At 45.2% G+C, this 23,321-nt stretch overlaps 1 protein-coding gene across 1 annotated transcript in view; it reads right to left on the bottom strand.

Annotated features, from left to right (window-relative positions):
- LOC137340739 (arf-GAP with dual PH domain-containing protein 1-like) overlaps window positions 1–23,321 on the bottom strand; it is a 106,265-nt gene that overhangs the window by 6,000 nt on the left and 76,944 nt on the right. Inside the window, exons 5-9 of the mRNA XM_068003471.1 lie at window positions 17,033–17,145; window positions 11,794–11,940; window positions 10,616–10,699; window positions 8,179–8,241; window positions 4,935–5,006 (exon numbers count right to left, since the gene is read on the bottom strand). Coding sequence (XP_067859572.1) covers window positions 4,935–5,006; window positions 8,179–8,241; window positions 10,616–10,699; window positions 11,794–11,940; window positions 17,033–17,145 — 479 coding nt within the window. The remainder of the gene's footprint in view (window positions 1–4,934; window positions 5,007–8,178; window positions 8,242–10,615; window positions 10,700–11,793; window positions 11,941–17,032; window positions 17,146–23,321) is intronic.

Below are 23,321 nucleotides of genomic sequence, written 5' to 3'. Positions count from 1 at the left end.
TTCCAGACACTCACCACCCTTTGAGTGAAAAAATTGCCCCTCTGGACCCTTTTGTATCTCTCCCCTCTCACCTTAAATCTGTGCCCCCTCGTTATAGACTCCCCTACCTTTGGGAAAAGATTTTGACTATCGACCTTATCTATGCCCCTCATTATTTTATAGACTTCTATAAGATCACCCCTTAACCTCCTACTCTCCAGGGAAAAAAGTCCCAGTCTGTCTAACCTCTCCCTGTAAGTCAAACCATCAAGTCCCGGTAGCATCCTAGTAAATCTTTTCTGCACTCTTTCTAGTTTAATAATATCCTTTCTATAATAGGGTGACCAGAACTGTACACAGTACTCCAAGTGTGGCCTCACCAATGCCCTGTACAACTTCAACAAGACATCCCAACTCCTGCATTCAATGTTCTGACCAATGAAACCAAGCATGCTGAATGCCTTCTTCACCACCCTATCCACCTGTGACTCCACTTTCAAGGAGCTATGAATCTGTACTCCTAGATCTCTTTGTTCTATAACTCTCCCCAACGCCCTACCATTAACGGAGTAGGTCCTGGCCCGATTTGATCTACCAAAATGCATCACCTCACATTTATCTAAATTAAACTCCATCTGCCATTCATCGGCCCACTGGCCCAATTTATCAAGATCCCGTTGCAATCCTAGATAACCTTCTTCACTGTCCACAATGCCACCAATCTTGGGGTCATCTGCAAACTTACTAACCATGCCTCCTAAATTCTCATCCAAATCATTAATATAAATAACAAATAACAGCGGACCCAGCACCGATCCCTGAGGCACACCGCTGGACACAGGCATCCAGTTTGAAAAACAACCCTCGACAACCACCCTCTGTCTTCTGTCGTCAAGCCAATTTTGTATCCAATTGGCTACCTCACCTTGGATCCCATGAGATTTAACCTTATGTAACAACCTACCATGCGGTACCTTGTCAAATGCTTTGCTGAAGTCCATGTAGACCACGTCTACTGCACAGCCCTCATCTATCTTCTTGGTTACCCCTTCAAAAAACTCAATCAAATTCGTGAGACATGATTTTCCTCTCACAAAACCATGCTGACTGTTCCTAATTAGTCCCTGCCTCTCCAAATGCCTGTAGATCCTGTCCCTCAGAATACCCTCTAACAACTTACCCACTACAGATGTCAGACTCACTGGTCTGTAGTTCCCAGGCTTTTCCCTGCCGCCCTTCTTAAACAAAGGCACAACATTTGCTACCCTCCAATCTTCAGGCACCTCACCTGTAGCGGTGGATGATTCAAATATCTCTGCTAGGGGACCCGCAATTTCCTCCCTAACCTCCCATAACGTCCTGGGATACATTTCATCAGGTCCCGGAGATTTATCTACCTTGATGCGCGTTAAGACTTCCAGCACCTCCCTCTCTGTAATATGTACACTCCTCAAGACATCACTATTTATTTCCCCAAGTTCCCTAACATCCATGCCTTTCTCAACCGTAAATACCGATGTGAAATATTCATTCAGGATCTCACCCATCTCTTGTGGTTCCGCACATAGATGACCTTGTTGATCCTTAAGAGGCCCTACTCTCTCCCTAGTTACCCTTTTGCCCTTTATGTATTTGTAGAAGCTCTTTGGATTCACCTTTGCCTGATCTGCCAAAGCAATCTCATATCCCCTTTTTGCCCTCCTGATTTCTCTCTTAACTCTACTCCGGCAATCTCTGTACTCTTCAAGGGATCCACTTGATCCCAGCTGCCTATGCATGTCATATGCCTCCTTCTTCTTTTTGACTAGTGCCTCAATCTCCCGAGTCATCCAAGGTTCCCTACTTCTACCAGCCTTGCCCTTCACTTTCTAAGGAATGTGCTTACCCTGAACCCTGGTTAACACACTTTTGAAAGCCTCCCACTTACCAGACGTCCCTTTGCCTGCCAACAGACTCTCCCAATCAACTTCTGAAAGTTCCTGTCTAATACCATCAAAATTGGCCTTTCCCCAATTTAGAATTTTAACTTTTGGGCCAGACCTATCCTTCTCCATAGCTATCTTAAAACTAATGGAATTATGATCACTGGTCCCAAAGTGATCCCTCACTAACACTTCTGTCACCTGCCCTTCCTTATTTCCCAAGAGGAGGTCAAGTTTTGCCCCCTCTCTAGTCGGGCCATCCACATACTGAATGAGAAATTCCTCCTGAATACACTCAACAAATTTCTCTCCATCCAAGCCCCTAATGCTATGGCTGTCCCAGTCAATGTTGGGAAAGTTAAAGTCCCCTACTATTACCACCCTATTTTTCTTGCAGCTGTCTGTAATCTCCTTACATATTTGCTCCTCAATTTCCCGTTGACTATTTGGGGGTCTGTAGTACAATCCTATCAAAGTGATCTCTCCCTTCTTATTTTTCAGTTCTACCCATATAGACTCAGTGGGCGAACCCTCGGATATATCCCCTCTCACTACTGCCGTGATGTTCTCCCTAATCAAGAACGCAACTCCCCCTCCTCTCTTACCTCCTGCTCTATCTTTCCTATAGCATCTGTACCCTGGAACATTGAGCTGCCAGTCCTGCCCCTCCCTTCGCCATGTTTCAGTAATAGCTATAACATCATACTATAACTATAATGAGACGGGTATGAACGGAAAATTGGGGTAGGGAAGGGGTGAAATTGGTCTTTGTCTGTAGCGTGAAACAGACTCAGAGCAAATCAGCCAGCCAACATCTGAGGTGAGGGGGGGGGGGTGTGGAAATCAGGCTGGGGGTGAGAGTGGGAGAGTAAAATCAAGTGGCTGATTTGCTATGAGCCCGTTTTGCGCTACTGACGAAGATAAATTTTACCCCTGGGATTTACCATTTTGTTCTTGTTGCTTTTTAAAAGAAATGAATCAGGAGGAGGAATCTTGCCCTCAAAAACTGAGCACAATATCAATCTGGTGACTTCTAGAAATATGAAAATTTTACCACAGGAGGAGGCCATTCTGGCTCACAGTGAATTCAGGTGCCATTTAATTCCACTCGTCCTCCTTTCCAGCTGGTTTATACAGAAATGCTTCAAGCTGTCACCCCATTTTTTTAAAAAACAAAAGTGGTGGTGGAAATAGTGCATTTGTTCCATTTTTTAAAATGACTTGTGCCAGCAATGGGCATAGGAACAGGAGTAGGCCATTCAGCCCCTCGTGCCTGCTCCGCCATTTGATAAGATCATGGCTGATCTGTGATCTAACTCCATATACCCGCCTTTGGCCCATATCCCTTAATACCTTTGGTTGCCAAAAAGCTATCTATCTCACATTTAAATTCAGCAATTGAGATTGTATCAATTGCCGTTTGCGGAAGAGAGTTCCAAACTTCTACCACCCTTTGTGTGTAGAAATGTTTTCTAATCTCACTTCTGAAAGGTCTGGCTCTAATTTTTAGACTGTGCCCCCTACTCCTAGAATCCCCAACCAGTGGAAAAAGGGTGGATAGAGAGAAACTATCTGTTCCCCTTAATATCTTATAAACTTCGATCAGATCACCCCTTAACCTTCTAAACTCTGGAGAATACAGCCCCAATTTGTGTAATCTCTCCTCGTAACTTAACCCTTGAAGTCCGGGTATCATTCTAGTAAACCTACGCTGCACTCCCTCCAAGGCCAATATGTCCTTCCGAAGGTGCGGTGCCCAGAACTGCTCACAGTACTCCAGGTGCGGTCTAACCAGGGTTTTGTATAGCTGCAGCATAACTTCTGCCCCCTTGTACTCTAGTCCTCTAGATATAAAGGCCAGCATTCCATTTGCCTTATTGATTATTTTCTGCACCTGTTCATGACACTTCAATGATCTATGTACCTGTACCCCTAAGTCCCTTTGGACAGCCACTGTTTTTAACTTTTTACCATTTAGAAAGTACCCTGTTCTATCCTTTTTTGATCCAAAGTGGATGACCTCACATTTGTCTACATTGAATTCCATTTGCTACAGTTTTGCCCATTCACCTAATCTATCAATATCCCTTTGTAATTTTATGTTTTCATCTACACTGCTTACAATACCACCAATCTTTGTGTCATCAGCAAACTTAGATATGAGACTTTCTATGCCTTCATCTAAGTAGTTAAGAAATATTGTGAATAATTGAGGCCCCAAGACAGATCCCTGCGGGACTCCACTCGTCACATCCTGCCAATGTGAGTACCTACTCATTATCCCTACTCTCTGTCGCCTTTCTCTCAGCCAACTTCCTAACCAGGTCCGTACTTTTCCCTCGATTCCATGGGCTTTTATCTTAGCTAACAGTCTCTTATGTGGGACTTTATCAAATGCCTTCTATATGTCCATATAAATAACATCCATTGACATTCCCCTGTCCACTACTTTAGTCAACTCTTCAAAAAATTCAATCAGGTTTGTCAGGCACGACCTACCTTTCACAAATCCATGCTGGCTCTTTCTGATTAACTGAAAATTCTCGAGGTGTTCAGTCACCCTATCCTTAATTATAGACTCCAGCATTTTCCAACAACAGATGTTAGGCTAACTGGTCTATAATTCCCTGGTTTCCCTCTCTCTCCTTTCTTAAAAAGCGGAGTGACATGTGCAATTTTCCAATCCAGAGGGACAGTTCCTGAATCTAGAGAACTTTGAAAGATTATAGTTAGGGCATCCGCAATGTGCTCACCTACTTCCTTTAAAACCCTGGGATGGAAACCATCTGGTCCTGGGGATTTGTCACTCTTTCGTGCTATTATTTTCTTCATTACTGTTGTTTTACTTATGTTAATTTGATTGAGTCCCTGTTCCCGATTCAATATTAGTTTTCTTGGGTTTTCCGGCATGCTATCCTCACGAGGAGGAATTCTGTGCCAGAGTTGCCCGTATGAGATTTCACCCTGAGTGTTTAGAAAAAGGATCAGGCGAGTTACACTAACATAAGAAATGAGCACGTGTTCTGAACCTACCAGTGGATCTTTAAAATACATCAGCCTCCTGTCATCTAATGTGAACCATCGTTTCTTAAACCCTTCAGTTTGCTGAGAAGACACAAAGCAACGTTAGAAGGACCGGGTGTAAGAGACGAGATGAAAACTAATTCTGTAAAATAAATATACAAAGTCATTCCTGCAGCCCCTACGACATTTATTTTACATTTAAGCTTGAAACTGAGGAAAAGTAAGTGAAGAGCTTTCAAGCAGAACAAATTGTCAGTGAAAAATAAATGGCACAATCTATTTTACAGTAATGCAAAGCAATCTATTCGCATTGATCATCATTTGCGATGTTGTTTGTACTGCTCCAAGACAAGTCTCCATATACCATATCTGATTAGATGATTCGTTTTTTTATTTTTTCATGGGATGTGGGCGTCGCTGGCGAGGCCGGCATTTATTGCCCATCCCTAATTGCCCTTGAGAAGGTGGTGGTGAGCCGCCTTCTTGAACCGCTGCAGTCCGTGTGGTGAAGGTTCTCCCACAGTGTTGTTAGGTAGGGAGTTCCAGGATTTTGACCCAGCAATGATGAAGTAACGGCGATATATTTCCAAGTCGGGATGGTGTGTGACTTGGAGGAGAATTTGGAGGTGATGGTGTTCCCATGCACCTGCTGCCCTTGTCCTTCTAAGTGGTGGAGGTCGTGGGTTTGGGAGGTACTGTCGAAGAAGCCTTGGTGAGTTGCTGCAGTACATCCTGTAGATAGAACACACTGCAGCCACTGTGCGCCGGTGGTGGAGGGAGTAGTCGTTTAATGGGTTGCCGATTGGTCACTAGGTTAAAAATCCTCCCGATCCCCTGCCCCCCAAAAAATACACAGTGCCACTTGCCAAAAAAAGGGAATTTATTTTATTTGCACGTCTCGCATGCTCTTACTGTCTATATTTAAACTGTTTTGAGGGCACTCTTTTCTTTCTAATGCCCCTCGATCTTTCAGGGACAGCCACTGACTTGCCTCTGAGACTTAGAAAAGTGTGGTATAATTCTTGGAAGTTGGTGAGTAGGATTTCAGGATATACAGCATGACTTGTTCAGAATTCCTAATCTTTGCCCATGGATTAATCAGACAACGCAAACAAACAGAACTAAACAATGCCCTTCAATCGGACGGCTGGGCAAGAGATTTCAAAAGAGACTTTCAGCGTTGTAAATGTTTTAATGTGTTTGTGAGCATCCTGTAATAACGGTTACTGCTGCCCATCGAACACCACTACCTTCTCACATGGCACATTAAACACTTTGAACTCTAACCGAGGATTCAATCATTGCGTATACTTAAGAGAGTTTTGTGGAAGTTTCTGTTCTGATGAGCGGAGTTTATAAAAGATTGGCGGCCAGGTGGGAGGATCTACAGTTAGTGACACCTACTCTGGTTTGATCAGGAAAAACAAAAACAATAGGGACTCGTTGAATGATATTGAGTTCATTCAAATTTGGAGTCCCAGGCTTTTTTGGATTATCCAGTACACTTATAACTGGCTTTCAGAATCAGCAGTATTGAATTTAACAAGTCGCAATCCGGTCTGACTGTAACCATGAAGCTGCCGCTGAATTTTGGGTGCCTCATTGGCACCAGGCAGCAGGGGGAGCCAACAGGCTGGAAAAGATATACGGAGATCCCTTGATGTTCGTCGGTGCTGCTGACGTTTGTAAGTTAATTTATGGGGCCTGAGTTCAACTTTCTCTCCCTAAAAAAAACAATTGGTAGTTGTCTGAAGGAGTTCCTATATAATTCTGACAAACCTCTAACGGTACAGTAGGTGTGAGATGGAATAAAGTAGACAATTTTTTTTTTAAGACTGATTGATTCTAGACCTGTGAAAGAACCACTTTGTTGAAGAACATCATTTATGGATCTCGTAAATATACTACATGTGGTGTTGAAACAGTAACCGTGACCTGTCCTAATATCTCTTTTTACGTGGCTCGGTGTCAATTTTTGTTTGATAACGGACCTGTGAAGCACCTTGGGATGTTTTACTACATTAAAGGCGCTATATAAATGCAAGTTGTTGTTTGTAGCAGAAAGGGTTCTGGGCAATGGTTAATTGAATTGCCACTTAGGTCAAGTGTGAAAGGAAATAGATTGCTTAATTACTCGATGGGCCAAATGGCTTCATTCCGTGCTGTAACCTTTCTATGATTTTATGTCACAGTAAAACCGTACAGGTCCCTGGTCAGACCACGCCTTGGGTAATGTGTTCGAGCAACGAAGGCGCAATGAAGCTATTCCCCAGGACAAAGGATTGAGTAAATGGGGAGACACTGGGGTTCTTTAGCCTCAAAAGGAGGCGGCTAAGAGATAGGGTTGCCAACTCTGGTTGGACGTATTCCTGGAGGTTTCATCACATGACCTCCCGCTTCCAACCGCCCCGCCCAGTTAAACAGTGCTTTTTTAAAAATCCTTCTCCAATATTTTTATATCTAATAAAGGAAACAGAAAATGGAATTTCACAGTTGTTCTCCCACCCCCCCCCCCCCCCAAATTGGACTGGGTTTTAATCTGTTTTTTTTTGCCTCTCCCAGGAGATCTCGTGGTTCTGGGTCGGGGTGGGGAGTGTATATATTGTGATACAGGTTGTGGTACAGGTTGGGTGGGCCAGAGGGTCTTTTCCTGTCCGTCATGTCTGCATGTTCATAAAAATATACACTTTTTTAAAATGCCCCCTATGATTTTTCTCCCGGGCGTTGCTCGCTGTACAATCCTGGAGATTAATCTTTAATTCCTGGAGACTCCAGGGCAATCCTGGAGGGTTGGCGACCCTTACTAAGAGGGGACCTTGTAGAAATATACAAGGGGATAGAGTGAGGTTAATCTGGAACAGATCTCTAAGGCATCGCCAGGTACTAGAACAAGCTTAATAGGTTAAAACTGGCGAAAGGAAAGTTTGGGACAGAGGAAAGGAAGAATTAGTTCATGCAAAGAGCAATCGACACTGGGAATGGCCTTTCCAGGAGGGCAATAGAGGCAAGAACCTTAGAGCAAGATAAGATGATCAGGAGATGTAGGACTTCTATTCCTGATGGATATGAAGAAAGATTGGACATCTTGTGAGCTACACATCTGATCCAATATTTCACTCCATGTAAACATTAAAATAACAGAAGCATTTAAGTGCAAATATCATCTGGCTTGTTTATAAACTGTGAACCTTTCTCAAGACCCAAAGATACAATATAATTTTTTCAATGATTTAAGTGCCAAAGTCTTACTGACCTTCGGACCTGTCTTCTCCATGTATCCCTCTTTCCCATAATTTCTTGTCAGTTTTGGCACCAACTGAGGTATAAAGGAAAAAGTCACCATTACTATTCTTCCAGGACCGTCTATAGCTCAGACCCTGGAACTAACGCTGGGCGCTACAGCTGGGCGCTTTTAGGTGTCACTTGATGCCTATCCCATTATCTAACCTGCCGGAGGCTGCATTACAGCCCTCATGGATAGTGAGGTCCAAGTCAGGGCTCTAGATCGACATTAACAGAGGTTCTAACCCAACAATGGAACAGGGGTTGTCGACATTGCAGCCTGCAGCAAAGATCCAATAATGACGTAGTGGAGAGGCGGCTGATGTTCTGGAATGAGGAAGTGGCTCTCAGTGTATGGAGAGTGCAGGGGCCGGACTGTGGAAGCAGCCAGACGTGGCTCAGTGGGCAGCACTCTCACCTCCGAGTCAGAAGGTCGTGGGTTCAAGTCCCACTTCAGAGACTTGAGTGCATAATCCAGGCTGACCCTCCCAGTGTAGTACTGAGGGAGTGCTGCACTGTCAGAGGTGCCAGCTCTCGGATGAGATGTTAAACCGAAGCCCCGTCTGCCTTCTCAGGTGGGCGTAAAAGACCCCATGGTGCTGTTTTGAAGAGGAGCAGGGGAGTTCTCCCCGGTGTCCTGGATCAATATTTATCCTTCAAATAAAATACCTAAAAACAGATTATCTGGTCATTATCTCATTGATGTTTGTGGGATCTTGCTGTGCGCAAATTGGCTGCCGTGTTTCCTACATTACAACAGTGACTACACTTCAAAAGTATTTCATTGGCTGTAAAGCGTCTTTGGGACGTCCTGAGATCATGAAAAGCGCTATATAAATGAGAGCCTCTCTTTCTTTTATAGAGCCCGCATAAGTGGAGTTTTGCCTTCCTGATGTGCAGTGCATGATTTCTTCCTGTAGGGAGAAATGCCGTTTACTTAAGCCCAGGGAACTTGGGTACAGGTTGGTAAGAGCCGTTACTTTAGTGATACCCAAATGTGCACAAGAATTATAGCTGGAGCTCCGCCCGCTAAATCCGGGCAGGCCAGGGTACTAGTAAGTTTCTCACTGCTAGTCCAGTTAGGACCACATGTATCCTGCACTACAACAGTGACTACACTTCAAAAGTACTCCATTGGCTGTAAAGCGCTTTAGGACGTCCTGAGGGCATGAAAGGCGCTACATGAATGCAAGACTTTCTTTTATATGTCAAGGTATCGTATCCCAATAACATGCCGATTCCTCTCACCACTGCAGTGTTGGTCTTCAGCGCTGGTTGCTCAGAAGTGACAAGCTTCCCCCACGGTGACTGGACCCTGTACCTTTCTGCAGGGTAATTTGTCACAAGGCTATTTATGTTGGGCGAGCTGTCCAACCCACATAACATCTGTCCTACTTACAGCTGCCTCCGACTAGCCCTTGTCATTGTCTCCAACAAAGCAGCAAAGAATTGCTCTACTTGTATCGATGTCACCCTCCAGTGTTCAGTTCCAATCTTAAATGTTTAACCAGCTAAACCTAACTAACTCCCTAAGCAATTAAGCCTAACTAACTGCCTAACCAGCTAAGCCTAACAAACTCCCTAACCAGCCAAACCAAACTAACTCCCTAACCAGCCGAACAAAACTAACTCCCTAACCAGCCGAACCAACTCCCTAACCAGCTAAACCTCCAGGTGACAGTAATCCAATTTCTAGCAGTTGAACGGCTCAGAAAACTGTGACCTTAGTTATATTCCACAATAATTATTACAGCAACGACCGATCCCACTGTACTGAAGCCTTTCTATTGAAGCAGAGGAAAACCTGATGTTTGCAGGAACATGCCAACATTAATTGATCCCCACAGTATTGCCATTACCAATGTGACATAATTTTTTTGAAAAACGTAGTCACAGCATCACGAGTCACGTTGAAAATCCCCAGTTACAGTCCTCTCCGAGACCCCTGAAGATTGATGAACACTTCACAGTGTGTAATCACTGCCCTGCTGCTATCCTATCCACTCATTCCCTTTTGGACCCCTAAGTAAATTGGTAATCAAGGAAAGCTTTATTTAACCAAGAACTGTGAAGCTGGACGAATAGGTGGAACAATATCTGATATAAACTGGATAAAAATCCCACTGAATCAATTTTGTAAAAAATACCATTGAAGGTTAGATAGAATTTACAACACAGAAACAGGCCATTCGGCCCAACGGGTCTGTGCTGGTGCTTATGCTCCACACCAGTCTCCTCCCTCCCCTCTTCATCTCACCCTATCAACATATCCTCCTATTCCTTTCTCCCTCCCTCTAGCTTCCCCTTAAATGCATCGATGCTGTTCACCTCAACTACTCCATGTGCTAGTGAGTTCCACATTCTCACCACTCGCTGGATAAAGAAGTTAAGTATATAATGGGACTCACATCAGCATCACTGGCTCCCGGGAATGCCACTTGTAAGTAATGGAAACGAGCTGCTCTGATTGCATTGAACCAGTCAACTATTTCCTATTTACAAGAAGAAAGAATTAACAAATATATCCTTTAAATAGAACCACTGCTGGCCAAGCAAGTGACTGATACTGTACATCTGATAGTTTGTGTTTAAACCATTACTGTAACTTCAAATAAGTATACATTGAGAGACCCGGCAAACGAGATGGCACCGGAGGATTCTGGATTATTATTTCAAGGTGCCGAGAGCCGTGCCATATCACCGGCCGCACATGTGAGGAGTCGCTGGGTTAGTTTATCATCGTGCTCCAAGATTTCCGAGAACGTATGGACAATAATGAGAGGCAGAGTGGATTATAAGTGGTGTAAATGTGTCCGGTTCAGCATTTTGTCCCAGCCGTGGTTCAGTGGGTAGCTCTCTCGCCTCTGAGTCAGAAGGTCGTGGGTTCGAGACCCGCTCCAGAGACTCGAGCACAAAATCCAGGCTGACATTCCCGGTGCGGTGCTGAGGGAGTGCTGCGCTGCTGGAGGTGCCGTCTTTCGGATGAGACGTTGAACCAAAGCCCCATTTGCCCTGTCAGGTGGACGTAAAATAATCCCACGGCACTATTTCGAAGAAGAGCATGGTGGGGGGAGTTCAAATCCGGAAACTTGAGCACATATTCTAGATTGGCGTTCCAGTGTGATCCCGAGGGAGCGCGGTATATTCAAAATGGCGTCGGCAACGACAAGACGGTAAGGAGACCAACCCCATTTTCAGGTCGTCACCGTTAACACCAGACGAAGGGAGTGGAAATCCACCCCAGTTGAGGCTTCCTGATCTGGAAAATCTGGACAGTTTACTTTGGGGTCGCTCAAAACTCACAGTGAAACAGCACAAAAATCAATACAAAGATATCAGCTCAAGAGAAACCTGCTCGTGACTCACTGCACACAGACCTGGAACACAACCATCGGTCTGCTTACTGCGGCTGGCTAGACTGAACTCAATGGTCCGCAGACATTTGCAAAAACCCAGAACCACAATTTGAAAAATAAGGGTTCACGATCTTCTATCTCCAACCTCCCTCCCCCCAAAAAATACCCTCAGAAATTCTCCCGGTCCGTATTAAAATAGTTATTCGATTTGCACAAGGCATTTACCTCACCTTTCCATCTTCGTTATAAACAAATATGTTCCTTGTGCTGTTATCTTTTAAATATGTTATTTGCAGTCCGTTTGGGTTCCCTATTTTCATTGGTTGGAAGGTGGCGTTGATTTGTTCAAGCCTTAGAATGGCTTTCGGATCCTTCGCCTGAAAAACAGAGGAAGCAAAAGATGAGCACAACTGAAGGGGGTACGGTTGCCAACTCTGGTTGCATGTATTCCTGGAGGTTTCATCAGAAGTCCTCCCACCTCCAACCGCCCAGTCTTTCTTCCCCATCTCCAATATTTCTATAACTAATAAACAAATGTGTTCACAGAAAATTTTAAAAAGACACACAATTTTTTTTAATTCCACCCCCCCCATGATTTTTCTCCTGGGTGTTGCTTGTAGCAGCGTCCAGGAGATCAATCTTTAATTCCTGGAGACGCCAGGACAATCCTGGAGGGTTGGTGACCGTAGAAGGAGGCTTTTTGACGTTTTTTTCTCTCTTTACCATCGCGAATGGTCTTCACCTGTTCTGGGCCCCTAACCCTTGACATTAACCTCCCCGAGTCCTTCTGCCTGTGATGAGATCATATCCTAAATGCAGTTTCTATTCTTTCCATTGAGGATGTATATGAATCTGTGCCCCAGGCTGGACCTTAACTGCCTTTAGACAGAGAGTGAGCTAAAACTAGGCTTTTGCTGGGCTCAAGCTCATAAAAACTTGTTTTCTTTTGACAGTGGTCCAGTGGAAACTTGAAGCTGGCCCAAGTTTTCCCTCTTCATTGGGCTGTTACAAGAAGTCGCTTCAGACTTGACCTATTTTTTTGGTTGGGATTTGACCGTTGACAGTGTCTCTGCCTTCCATTAACCGTTACCTCATTTTTTTTTAAAAACATAAGAACATATGTAAATAAATCAGTAAATACCACACTTCCATTTTTATCTAGTACAGTGAAAGCCAAAGGCTACAGGAGAAGATAATGTACGAGCAGGCACAGTGGAGGGTCAGGGAGTGGCAAGAACAGTGAGCAGCCGCACAGATCCACTGTAAAGTAACGTGCAACGTAATGAAATTACCTTCTGGGAGTGTGGGCTCTTCCAAGGAAGAATGTATTCATAGTTTTAGTACAATCTTAGTTAAGTGGGTAATGGGTTACTTGGACTCGGTTAACAGAACATGTTTGGGCACTGTAATGAAACTTGTGATTTTCACAGTGGCCTTGGACTATTTTAACATAATGTGGAGATGCCGGTGATGGACTGGGGTTGACAATTGTAAACAATTTTACAACACCAAGTTATAGTCCAACGATTTTATTTTATTTTAAATTTCAAATAAAATCGTCGGACTATAACTTGGTGTTGTAAAATTGTTTACAATTATTTTAACATAGAAACATAGAAAATAGGAGCAAGAGTGGGCCATTCGGCCCTTTGGGTCTGCTCCGCCATTCAAAATGATCATGGCTGATCGTCTAACTCTACCCTGTTCCCGCTTTTTCCCCATATCCCTTGATCCCTTTAGCATTAAGAAATATATCTATCTCCTTCTTGAATACATCTAATGACTTGGCCTCCACTCAATGTATTCAAGAAGGAGAGATAGATATATTTTGAAGTGTCAATAAAAAAAACTGCCCTAGTTAACCACGCTGTAACATATTAAACCATCAGAAAACACCCTCGTCCTCCCAACATTATCACAGATAAACATCAGGAATACAGTCAGTCAGTCATTAACACCCCATCCCACCCCCAGAGAAATCCTCAACAGGTCTCATGTGTCTGGCTCATTCTGTCAATTCTTGACTGATAACGCTCCTGTGAAGCACCTTGGGATGTTTTCCTACGTTAAAGGCGCTATATAAATGCAAGTTGTTGTTGTACAATAGGCCTCACTTTATATAAAGGTTCAGTTATCAACAGTCAAGTGTTATTGGTTAATTGGGGGCTGTTGCTAGAATATAGATAATCTGATCTTAAATTTACATTTGTGAAAATGGCTCCGTTAAGAGCATTCAGGTGTAGGACTTTGCTATCTGTGTAGAAGACTACAAAACAAAAAAAACAGTGCACTTTCAGCAATGTAATATTTTGAGTGATGGACAAAATGGAGGCAAATGAAGATGAGGTGATAATCTCAGACAAGGATGAATTTTGTAAGGCAGGCAATATTCATTGTAGTTCAATATTAATGTTTTCTTACTCCCTCCTCTTCAAGCAATTTACTCTTCTCTTCCTCCAGCCAACTTGGGTGAAACTTTGAGGGGGAAGAAAGGCAAAGCCAATGATTTCATATTGAGGGTCCATTCACGCCAACTCTTGATTTTAAATCTGAGATTGATAGATTTTTGTTAACCAAAGGGATATGGGGCCAAAGCGGTTATTTTTTTTATTCGTTCATGGGATGTGGGTGTCGCTGGCGAGGCCGGCATTTATTGCCCAACCCTAATTGTCCTTGAGAAGGCGGTGGTGAGCCGCCTTCTTGAACCGCTGCAGTCCGTGTGGTGAAGGTTCTCCCACAGTGCTGTTAGGAAGGGAGTTCCAGGATTTTGACCCAGCGACGATGAAGGAACGGCGATATATTTCCAAGTCGGGATGGCGTGTGACTTGGAGGGGAACGTGTTGTCCCCATGATCCTGCTGCCCTTGTCCTTCTAGGTGGTAGAGGTCGCGGGTTTGGGAGGTGCTGTCGAAGAAGCCTTGGCGAGTTGCTGCAGTGCATCCTGTGGATGGTACACACTGCAGCCACAGTGCGCCGGTGGTGAAGGGAGTGAATGTTTAGGGTGGTGGATGGGGTGCCAATCAAGCGGGCTGCTTTGTCCTGGATGGTGTCGAGCTTCTTGAGTGTTGTTGGAGCTGCACTCATCCAGGCAAGTGGAGAGTATTCCATCACACTCCTGACTTGTGCCTTGTAGATGGTGAAAAGGCTTTGGGGAGTCAGGAGGTGAGTCACTTACCGCAGAATACCCAGCCTCTGACCTGCTCTCGTAGCCACAGAATTTATATGGCTGGTCCAGTTAAGTTTCTGGTCAATGGTGACCCCCAGGATGTTGATGGTGGGGGATTTGGCGATGGTAATGCCGTTGAATGTCAAGAGGAGGTGGTTAGATTCTCTCTTGTTGGTATGTAGAGTTAGGTCACAGATCAGCCATGATCTCAATGAATGACAGAACAGGTATGAGGGGCTAAATGGCCTACTCCTGTTCCTATCTTCCTGACTGTCAGTGGTTTAAGAGACTTGTCAACTTCTTCACATTTGAAACAAAAGGTCAGCTTTCTCCACTAGGACTGGAGGATGGCGATGACAACTAATTGGATGTTACCCTCCCCCACTGGTCGTGCATGTAACTTGAGGCAGCAACGTTTGAAAATGAGCAGATAGCTTCCAATTCTCAGTTACAGGCAGGTTAATTTAGGGTTCGACTTGAAAGAAGCAGCTTGCAACCACAGTAGCTGCGGAGGGTGATGCAAAAATTCCATAATTTTGTCCAAAGAGATGGTGATTCTCCAGGCAGAGATCTGTTACTAATAACCCAACACACCCAAGTGCTGGAAACAATTAGTATCTGGAGACTATTTATCAAGGGCATAATCTAACAAGGTTACCCTAGTTCGTCCTTTTGTATCTCCCCCTGAACCCCCCCCTCCCCACCGGTTTGTATGATTCAGTTACACACTGGTTTTACCAACGGACCCATCGAAGAATAGATTGTCTTTAGTTTTGATACTTCAGTGATCCTCATGAGGACCCTTAGCTGCATATCCTGGTTGTACAATGCTGTCAAAGCCTGAGATTCCTCAGTTTCTTAGACCCTGTCAGCAATGGCCTACTTTGTGATGCCACAGTAAGTCCCTGCTTCCTGATTTTGTGTGTACTGTTGGCTTTAATAAAATATCGTCTGATGACTTTGCTGGATACGGAGACCGGAACGGTCAAGATAATCTTCAGGGATTATGATGTGGAGATGTGGGATTATGATGTGGAGACTTTGCTGGATACGGAGACCGGAACGGTCAAGATAATCTTCAGGGATTATGGTATTGGGTGGGGCGGGGGGTGGAATTAATGTGTCGGTTGCAAGTCTTTGTGGGTTGTATGTGTGACTGCAGAGGCTTAGGTTGATGTGCCGATGGGCTGTGCTATGAAGCGAAGGATGTGGCTTTCGCCCCCAATTCACCACATAGTCGTCTTCAATCATGGCTGCAGCATCAGCGGCCGGGGCGGATGGGACTCGAGGAAGTGAGTCAAACTTTGGCCAATCTTGCCTGCCTCTTAACAGCGAATCGCACAACAGGCTGGGAGCCGGCAGCAAAGGAGTTGTTTATCCCGTGGAGTTGTTGGGGAGGATGAGAGAGGGAAAAAAAAAACAGAAAACGGACCACCAACTCCCATCATCATCTTCTCCTGCTTTACCCTTCCCAGTGGCACTAAGTCCAATTGTTCCATCCCTACTGGTGTTCCCATTGAGATTTGCAACCACGGGAGAGAATTTAATGTTGGTAGAAATACATCCATTAACCCTGGATGTCACAGCCAACTTCAAGCACCAGTATTCAAGTGTCACAAATATTTTTGGAGTACATAAGAAATAGGAGCAGGAGTAGGCCATACGGCCCCTCGAGGCTGCTCCACCATTCAATAAGATCATGGCTGATCTTCGACCTCAACTCCACTTTCCCGCCCCATCCCCACAGTACATAACTACCGAACTACTTCTTACGGATAAAACATCACGAGGTAGGTTCGGATGAAGGAGGCCTGTAGCCCATTTGTTCCAATCCGTCCAGAATACCAATCCCACAGACTGGGCACTGAATCCCTGCGGGGACTCCCTGGCCTGCATGGCTCAGGTCCGCACTGGGCAGCGCCTCATGGAGGGGAAAGGATTCAAAACTATTCAACTTTAGTTCTTAAACTCGTGTGAAATTGGAGCGAGCTGATGGGGAAGCTCGAGATCGTCATACGTAACTTGTGTCTGCTTACGAGAACGAGTCAGTGATCAGATCAGATTTGAGCCGGAGTAGATGCATTGTGTGGATTTTCACGGATTTTAATGATTACTGGAGGGATGAGTTACTTCCAGAAATGTCGATGCTTGGTGCCGAGTTCAGTAGTAAACTATTTGAAACATTTTTTTTTTAACCTTACGATCTGTAACTTAAATCCAAGAGTTACATGCACGTTTCAGATTTTGCCACATTAGTGAGCAGACGAGGGACATTTAGCACAAGTGACGAAGCTGCTTACTCACATCGTGTTTGTTGAAATATTTCAGCACGCCTTCTCGCTCTGATAATATGAACTTCCTGCTTAAGAATTGACCATTATCGCGCCCTCGTTTCCACAAAAAGCCTTCTCTGTAACCTGGAATGAAATGTAACAGGTGACTGAAACACAACAAACACGGCCATTGGGATAACAGCTCTCCTCAGAGTTGGCTACCAAATTATTTTGGAGAAATATTCCGTTCTTAAAGATGGTCTTCCCTTATTGTGGAACTCGCTACCACATGGAGTAAGTTGAGGCAAATAGCATTTAAGGGGAAGCTAGATAAACACGTGAGGGAGAAAGGAATAGAAGGATATGCTGATAGGATTAGATGAAGTAGGGAGGGAGGAGGCTCGTGTGGAGCATAAACACCAGCATAGACCAGTTGGACCGAATGGCCTGGTTTCTGTGCTGTAAATTCTATGTAACTATCTGAGTTGAAGATATTTTATTTTTAACCAGGACACTTTTTTTCCCCACAATTAATGGTTTGGACAGTAAGTATTGTTGACTTTTAGAGAGAGCAAACAAAGGAGAGAATTTAATGTTGGTAGAAATACATCCATTAACCCTGGATGTCACAGCCAACTTCAAGCACCAGTATTCAAGTGTCACAAATATTTTTGGAGTACATAAGAAATAGGAGCAGGAGTAGGCCATATGGCCTCTCGAGGCTGCTCCGCCATTCAATAAGATCATGGCTGATCTTCTACCTCAACTCCACTTTCCCGCCCGATCCCCATAGTACATAACTACTGAACTACTTCTTAAGGGTAAAACATCACGAGATAGGTTCGGAACCAGGAGGCCTGTAGCCCATTTGTTCCAATCCATCTAGAATACCAATCCTACTGTCTTCCCATCACAGCTTTTGATGTCCACCTGACCAGGCAGACTGTTTAACATCTCATTTGAATCTTCCTGCACCTTCTTTATGATTCTTTGTAAATTGATCTGTTGGAATTCATCGGGAAGCCCTGGGTGTGCGTTGCACAGTACAAATCGCAGAGAGTGCAGACGGCATCAAAAGCTGCATGACCAAGTCCATTTTACCAGCGGATTAAGTGATCAGCGGTGTGGCTTTGGGTGGGGTTGAACTTTCATAAATTACCCTGTGGCAAAGTCCTAATTTAGGAGGGAACGTTCAGCACTACACATAACACAAACAGAGTGGGTTGGCATGAACACTGTTTCTCAACCTTACAATAGTGACTACAATTTAAAATTATTTAATTGGCTGTAAAGCGCTTTGGGATGTCCTTCAGTCGTGAAAGTCGCTATATAAATGTAACTTTCTTTCTTTACCCTGTGGTACAGCAAACTCCACTCCGTGGCTAACTCACGCCAAGTCCCGTTCACCTCTCGTCCCTGTGCTCGCTGTCCAAAATTGGCTCCAGGTCCGGAAACGCCTCGATTTTAAAAATTCTCAACTTGCGTTCAATTCCCTCCGTAACGGCCTCGCCGTAACCTCCTCCAGCCCTACACCCCTCCGAGATCCCTGCGTTCCTCCAGTTCTGGCCTCTTGCGCATCCCCGATTTCCTTCGCTCCACCATTGGCGGCCGTGCCTTCATCTACCTGGGCCCCAAGCTCCAGAATTCCCTCCCTAAATCTCTCCGCCTCTCTCTCCTCCTTTAAGACGCTCCTTAAAACCCACCTCTTTGACCAAGCTTTTGGTCACTCGTCCTCGGTGTCAAATTTTGTCTGATCGCTCTTGTGAAACGCCATGGGATTTGTTACTGCGTTAAAGGCGCTCTATAAATGCAAGTTGTTGTTGTTGAAGCGACTGATGCCTCGAGACTGATGCTGCTGTCAGTTACTGATGGAATGGTGAAAGGACCAAAACTGTTAGTCAAATTATTTTCTTTCCTCTGCCTCTCTCCCTTTATCCTACCTCTGCGGAAAAATGCAGGAAGATGGTTCCGCAAGTGCCCTTCACTCAAGTAGCCATCTTTTCCTATACGTTGGCCCGGGTGGAGTGTGATGGTAGACTATTTGGCCACGGCAGAGGGGAAATCACAGCCCAGCCACTTGGGTGCGATATAAGAGCGCTGCTGGTCCCTGCGGGGGAACGAATCATCACTTCTGGCTGGGGAGGGGGTATATTCAAAGCTGGAGTTCTGAATCTAGTGCCTTTGTTGCATTAAGGTATTTGAGTTGCGGTCTTCATAGAATCATACAGCACAGAAGGAGGCCATTCGGCCCATCGTGCCTGCGCCAGTCTTGGTTGCAAATGTAGCCTGAAAATCCCACGACAGTGTGAATGGAAAGCACCCCAGACTGCTGCAAGAACACAAGAACGTTTAGGAGCAGTAAAAGCCTGTCAGGCACAACGAGTACTTCCCTTTTTGACCATTCTCAATGCCACCTGCTGATCTTCTCCCCTCTCTGCAAAAAAAACACATCTAATTGGTTCATAAGCTCATCTCTCCTGTTTGCCTCAGTGGCCATTTCCTGGAAACGTATTCCACTCCTGGAAAACTATACTCTTTTACATGTTAATTTCCCAATTTTTGCAAAAGGGAAGTCCCAAAACGGCAACACTCTGCAGGGTTGAAAAATAAAAACGAAAGTGAAAATATTTATAGATAATACTTGGTCCATGTGATCTCCCGGACTGGTTTCAATTGCCTGGTGAGGGAGGAGTGGGGGGGGTCGGGTCGCTGGGAGCTAATTTTAAGGAACTGAAAGTAACATAGGTATTGGACTATTTTTGCAAGGAGGAGAAACACATCACATGATGTATCTTTAAGCTGTAGTTTGAGTGGGAGTTAATTGTAGTTCTTCAAAAGAAAGGTTCCAGTATAGAATCTGAAGTGAGCAGGTTCTGAACACAGTGGAGGCAACTTGCAGATCCAGAAAGCACAGATAAAACCAATGTTAACGTTGAACGTTCAACTGTCCAGAATCTGACACTTGGTGATAAAGGCCAAGAACTTAATTGTGTCATAATGGAAGGAGATCTTAATGGTGCCTGACCCCATAATCTCTAATTCTTAAATATGTCCCCAAATAGAAACCCTTTGATTCCTTTTACTCTATGTATTTATCTATCCATCTGGCGTCTACCATTCGCGGAGACCCGCTTGAGTTTCGAAACCAAGCTACTAAGAATTCTACACTTGTAGAGTTTCTCTTTACTCACCATGGGGTGTACCCCCTCTCTCTCTCTCTCCCCCCATGGTGGAGAGAGCTCGGGTACACTTCACTCGGGTCCCTCCTCTCCGCGGGGAGCTACTGGGCAAAGACTAGGCTAACTGACGCCCCCTAGTGTGCACAGGGGTACTGCTGGAGTGGGAAGAGTCCCAGTCCCAGCCCCCCCCCCCCCCCCCCCAGTGACTGGTATACCCTTCTAGACTGACCAGACCTGGCTCAATAATACAATCGTTAACGGTGCTTTGAAGTCTGCTGGTTTAGGCAGTGCATTACTGAGTCTGTCACAGTCCTTGTTTACTTTTAAAATAAGGTCTATGGGCGGAGCCTGTGTTCCTAGTCACGCCTCTATGGATGACTGACTGACAGCTCCAAAAAGGTAAATAATGTCTCCCTATTCTCCTCGACCAATACTACAGATGCACTCATCACTTTACTCTCAGCTGCCCCTCTCCCCAGAACACTCAACCTGTCAACCCTATTGGAATAGCAATGCATTTCCCCCTCCAACCCAAACTAGATTGTTTGGAACAATGGGGTGCTTGGCTACAGTACCAGGATTCAGTAACTCCATCCTGTCTTCACCCCCCCCTTTCTCTTTCCCCCCATCCCCCTCTCCGCCCACCATTAGACCCACACCAAGGTCAGTACTGTCTAAAAGTGAAGTGACATTGTTTCTTGTGATATTCATTTAAGACCTCTTACAATAGTGAGGCACTATAAAAATCCTGTGACGCCACTAATGTCATGAATAAAAGGGACAGTTTGTGCTTTGCCTATTACAGGTGCCACAGATGTGATATTTAATAAGAGTGATTTGTACTGGGTTCATTTTTAAGTGAACATGAGATTTAACACGGTGAATGTTACAGGTGCCTAATGGCTCAGCAGGTAAATGCACTGGATGGTGTGGACCTGAGCCAGACAGACCAGAGAGGTTCCTCGTTTCGTTCTGGTTCTACTTTCAGTTAGTTCCTCTCAAACAGGGCAGTGGTAGAGGAGCCATATCATTGACCAGCATCCCCGGGGTGGGAAAGGAGGGAGATATTGGAGAGGCTTCCCACTGTTTGATTGCTCTTCAGTCAAACTTGCTGGGAAGTTGCGTGTGTATGGATGTTGGGAGATTATGGGATGGAGTTTGGCTCATCCATGCCTTTGTTACCTCCAGGCTTGACTATTCCAATGCTCTCCTGGCCGGCCTCCCAACTACTACCCTCTATAAACTCAAGCTCATCCAAAACTCTGCTGCCCATATCCTAACTCTCACCTAGTCCCATTCACCTATCACCCTCTGTGCTCGCTGACCTACATTGACTCCCAGTCCAGCAATGCCTCGATTTTAAAATTCTCATCCTTGTTTTCAAATCCCTCCATGGCCCATGCGAATGCAGAAAGATTCACTTCCAGACGGGAGAGAGGGCTGTATCATAACTTCCTGTCTCCCTGTCCCCCCTTTCTCCTGCAGGGAGTGTTTCACACTGCACTGCAGCCCCACTGTGACAGCTGTTCTTTGGTAGCTCATTCCATTGGCCAGCCTTCGTGTCTAGACAGTAATTGATGGCAGACCATTTGACCCTATCTCTGTAACCTCCTCCAGCCCTACAACCCTCTAAGATCTCTGCGTTCCTCCAATTCTGCCCTCTTGTGCATCACTGATTTTCATCGCTCCACCATTGGTGGCCGTGCCTTCAGCTGCCTCGGCCCTAAGCTCTGGAATTCCTTCCCTAAACCTCTCCGTCTCTCGACCTCTCTCTTCTCCTTTAAGACGCTCCTTAAAACCTACCTCTTTGACCAAGCTTTTGGTCACCTGTCCTAATATCTCTCCTTATGTGGCTCGGTGTCAAATTTTGTCTGATAATCGCTCCTGTGAAGCATCTTAGGACATTTTACTACGTTAAAAGGTGCTATATAAATGCAAGTTGTGGTTGCTGTTATGTCGAGATGCCCTTCCTACGGTCAAACGGTCTGCCAACAATTACTGTCTAGACACGAAGGCTGGCCAATGGAATGAGCTACCAAAGAACAGCTGTCACTGTGGGACTGCAGTGCAGCGTGAAACACTCCCTGCAGGAGAAAGGGGGGAACAGGGAGACAGGAAGTTGTGATACAGCCCTCCCTCCCGTCTGGGAGTGAATCTTTCTGCATTCGCATGTATAGTTTTGAGTTTCCGAATGTTCCCAATTTTCTTTATGCTGCCAACGCATGTTCAAAAACAAAACCTAGAATCCAGAAATGCAGCCCCCACCAGAACCATCCGTCACACACCCTAAACCACGTTACAACAGCGGTTCCAAGTTATTTCTGACACAATGTTTTTGCTGGCTGAAGGGGGTTTGAAACCCAACACGACATCTGTTCATACTGAAAATACCAACCCTTCGCGTCTCCTGTCTGTCTCCTTCTCCAGGAGTTTGGCTCAGCCCAGAGTCACTTCTTTTCATTTGTGCTTATTTATCCAGACTTGCTTCCAGATCTGGTTTTCTTTTTAAGGGTCAGTGTGCACGTCCTGAATCTCCTCTGGCCCTTTCCCCATCGTTTCGGTGTCCTCCCCTCCCTCCCCCTCCCCCCCCCATCCGAAGGTGCCGGCCTCCTGGGGCTGATGGTTTCGTGGCTTGGAGCAGCCCCCCCGGACTGAGCAGCCCTTCTTCAGGGCTGAAACCCGAGACCGTCCCGTCCCGGTTGTGTGGTACCTCGCCGCACAATACATTTATTCCCAGAGCCATCTGCTCCTTTCCTCATGACTAACAATGCTGCTTCATCTGGCTGGTTTTAGTTACTGCAGCTGCTGTTGTCCTCTCATGTCCCTCCCTCGCGTCACAGTTACCACACAATTTTAATCACCGCTTACATGACTTATCTGTTTCATTACACACACTGGAATACAGCTGAAGAGTATTTCCAGTGATGACTCCCGAGTGATATAAGCCACTATATTCAAACCAGTTCTGAACTAAAGTCTGATATGAACCATCTCTGATACTGAACCACATTTCTCATACCTGGTTTTTGCCTTGGCTCAGTGGTCGCACTCTCGCCTGAGTCAGAAGGTTGGGGATTCAAGTCCCACTACAGAGACTTCAGCGCATAATCTAGGGCTGACACTCCAGTGCAGTACCGAGGG

This window comes from Heptranchias perlo, chromosome 22 (assembly GCF_035084215.1).
Source record: "Heptranchias perlo isolate sHepPer1 chromosome 22, sHepPer1.hap1, whole genome shotgun sequence".
Classification (NCBI taxonomy): Eukaryota; Metazoa; Chordata; class Chondrichthyes; order Hexanchiformes; family Hexanchidae; genus Heptranchias; species Heptranchias perlo.
This window is presented reverse-complemented; position numbering and strand designations above follow the sequence as displayed.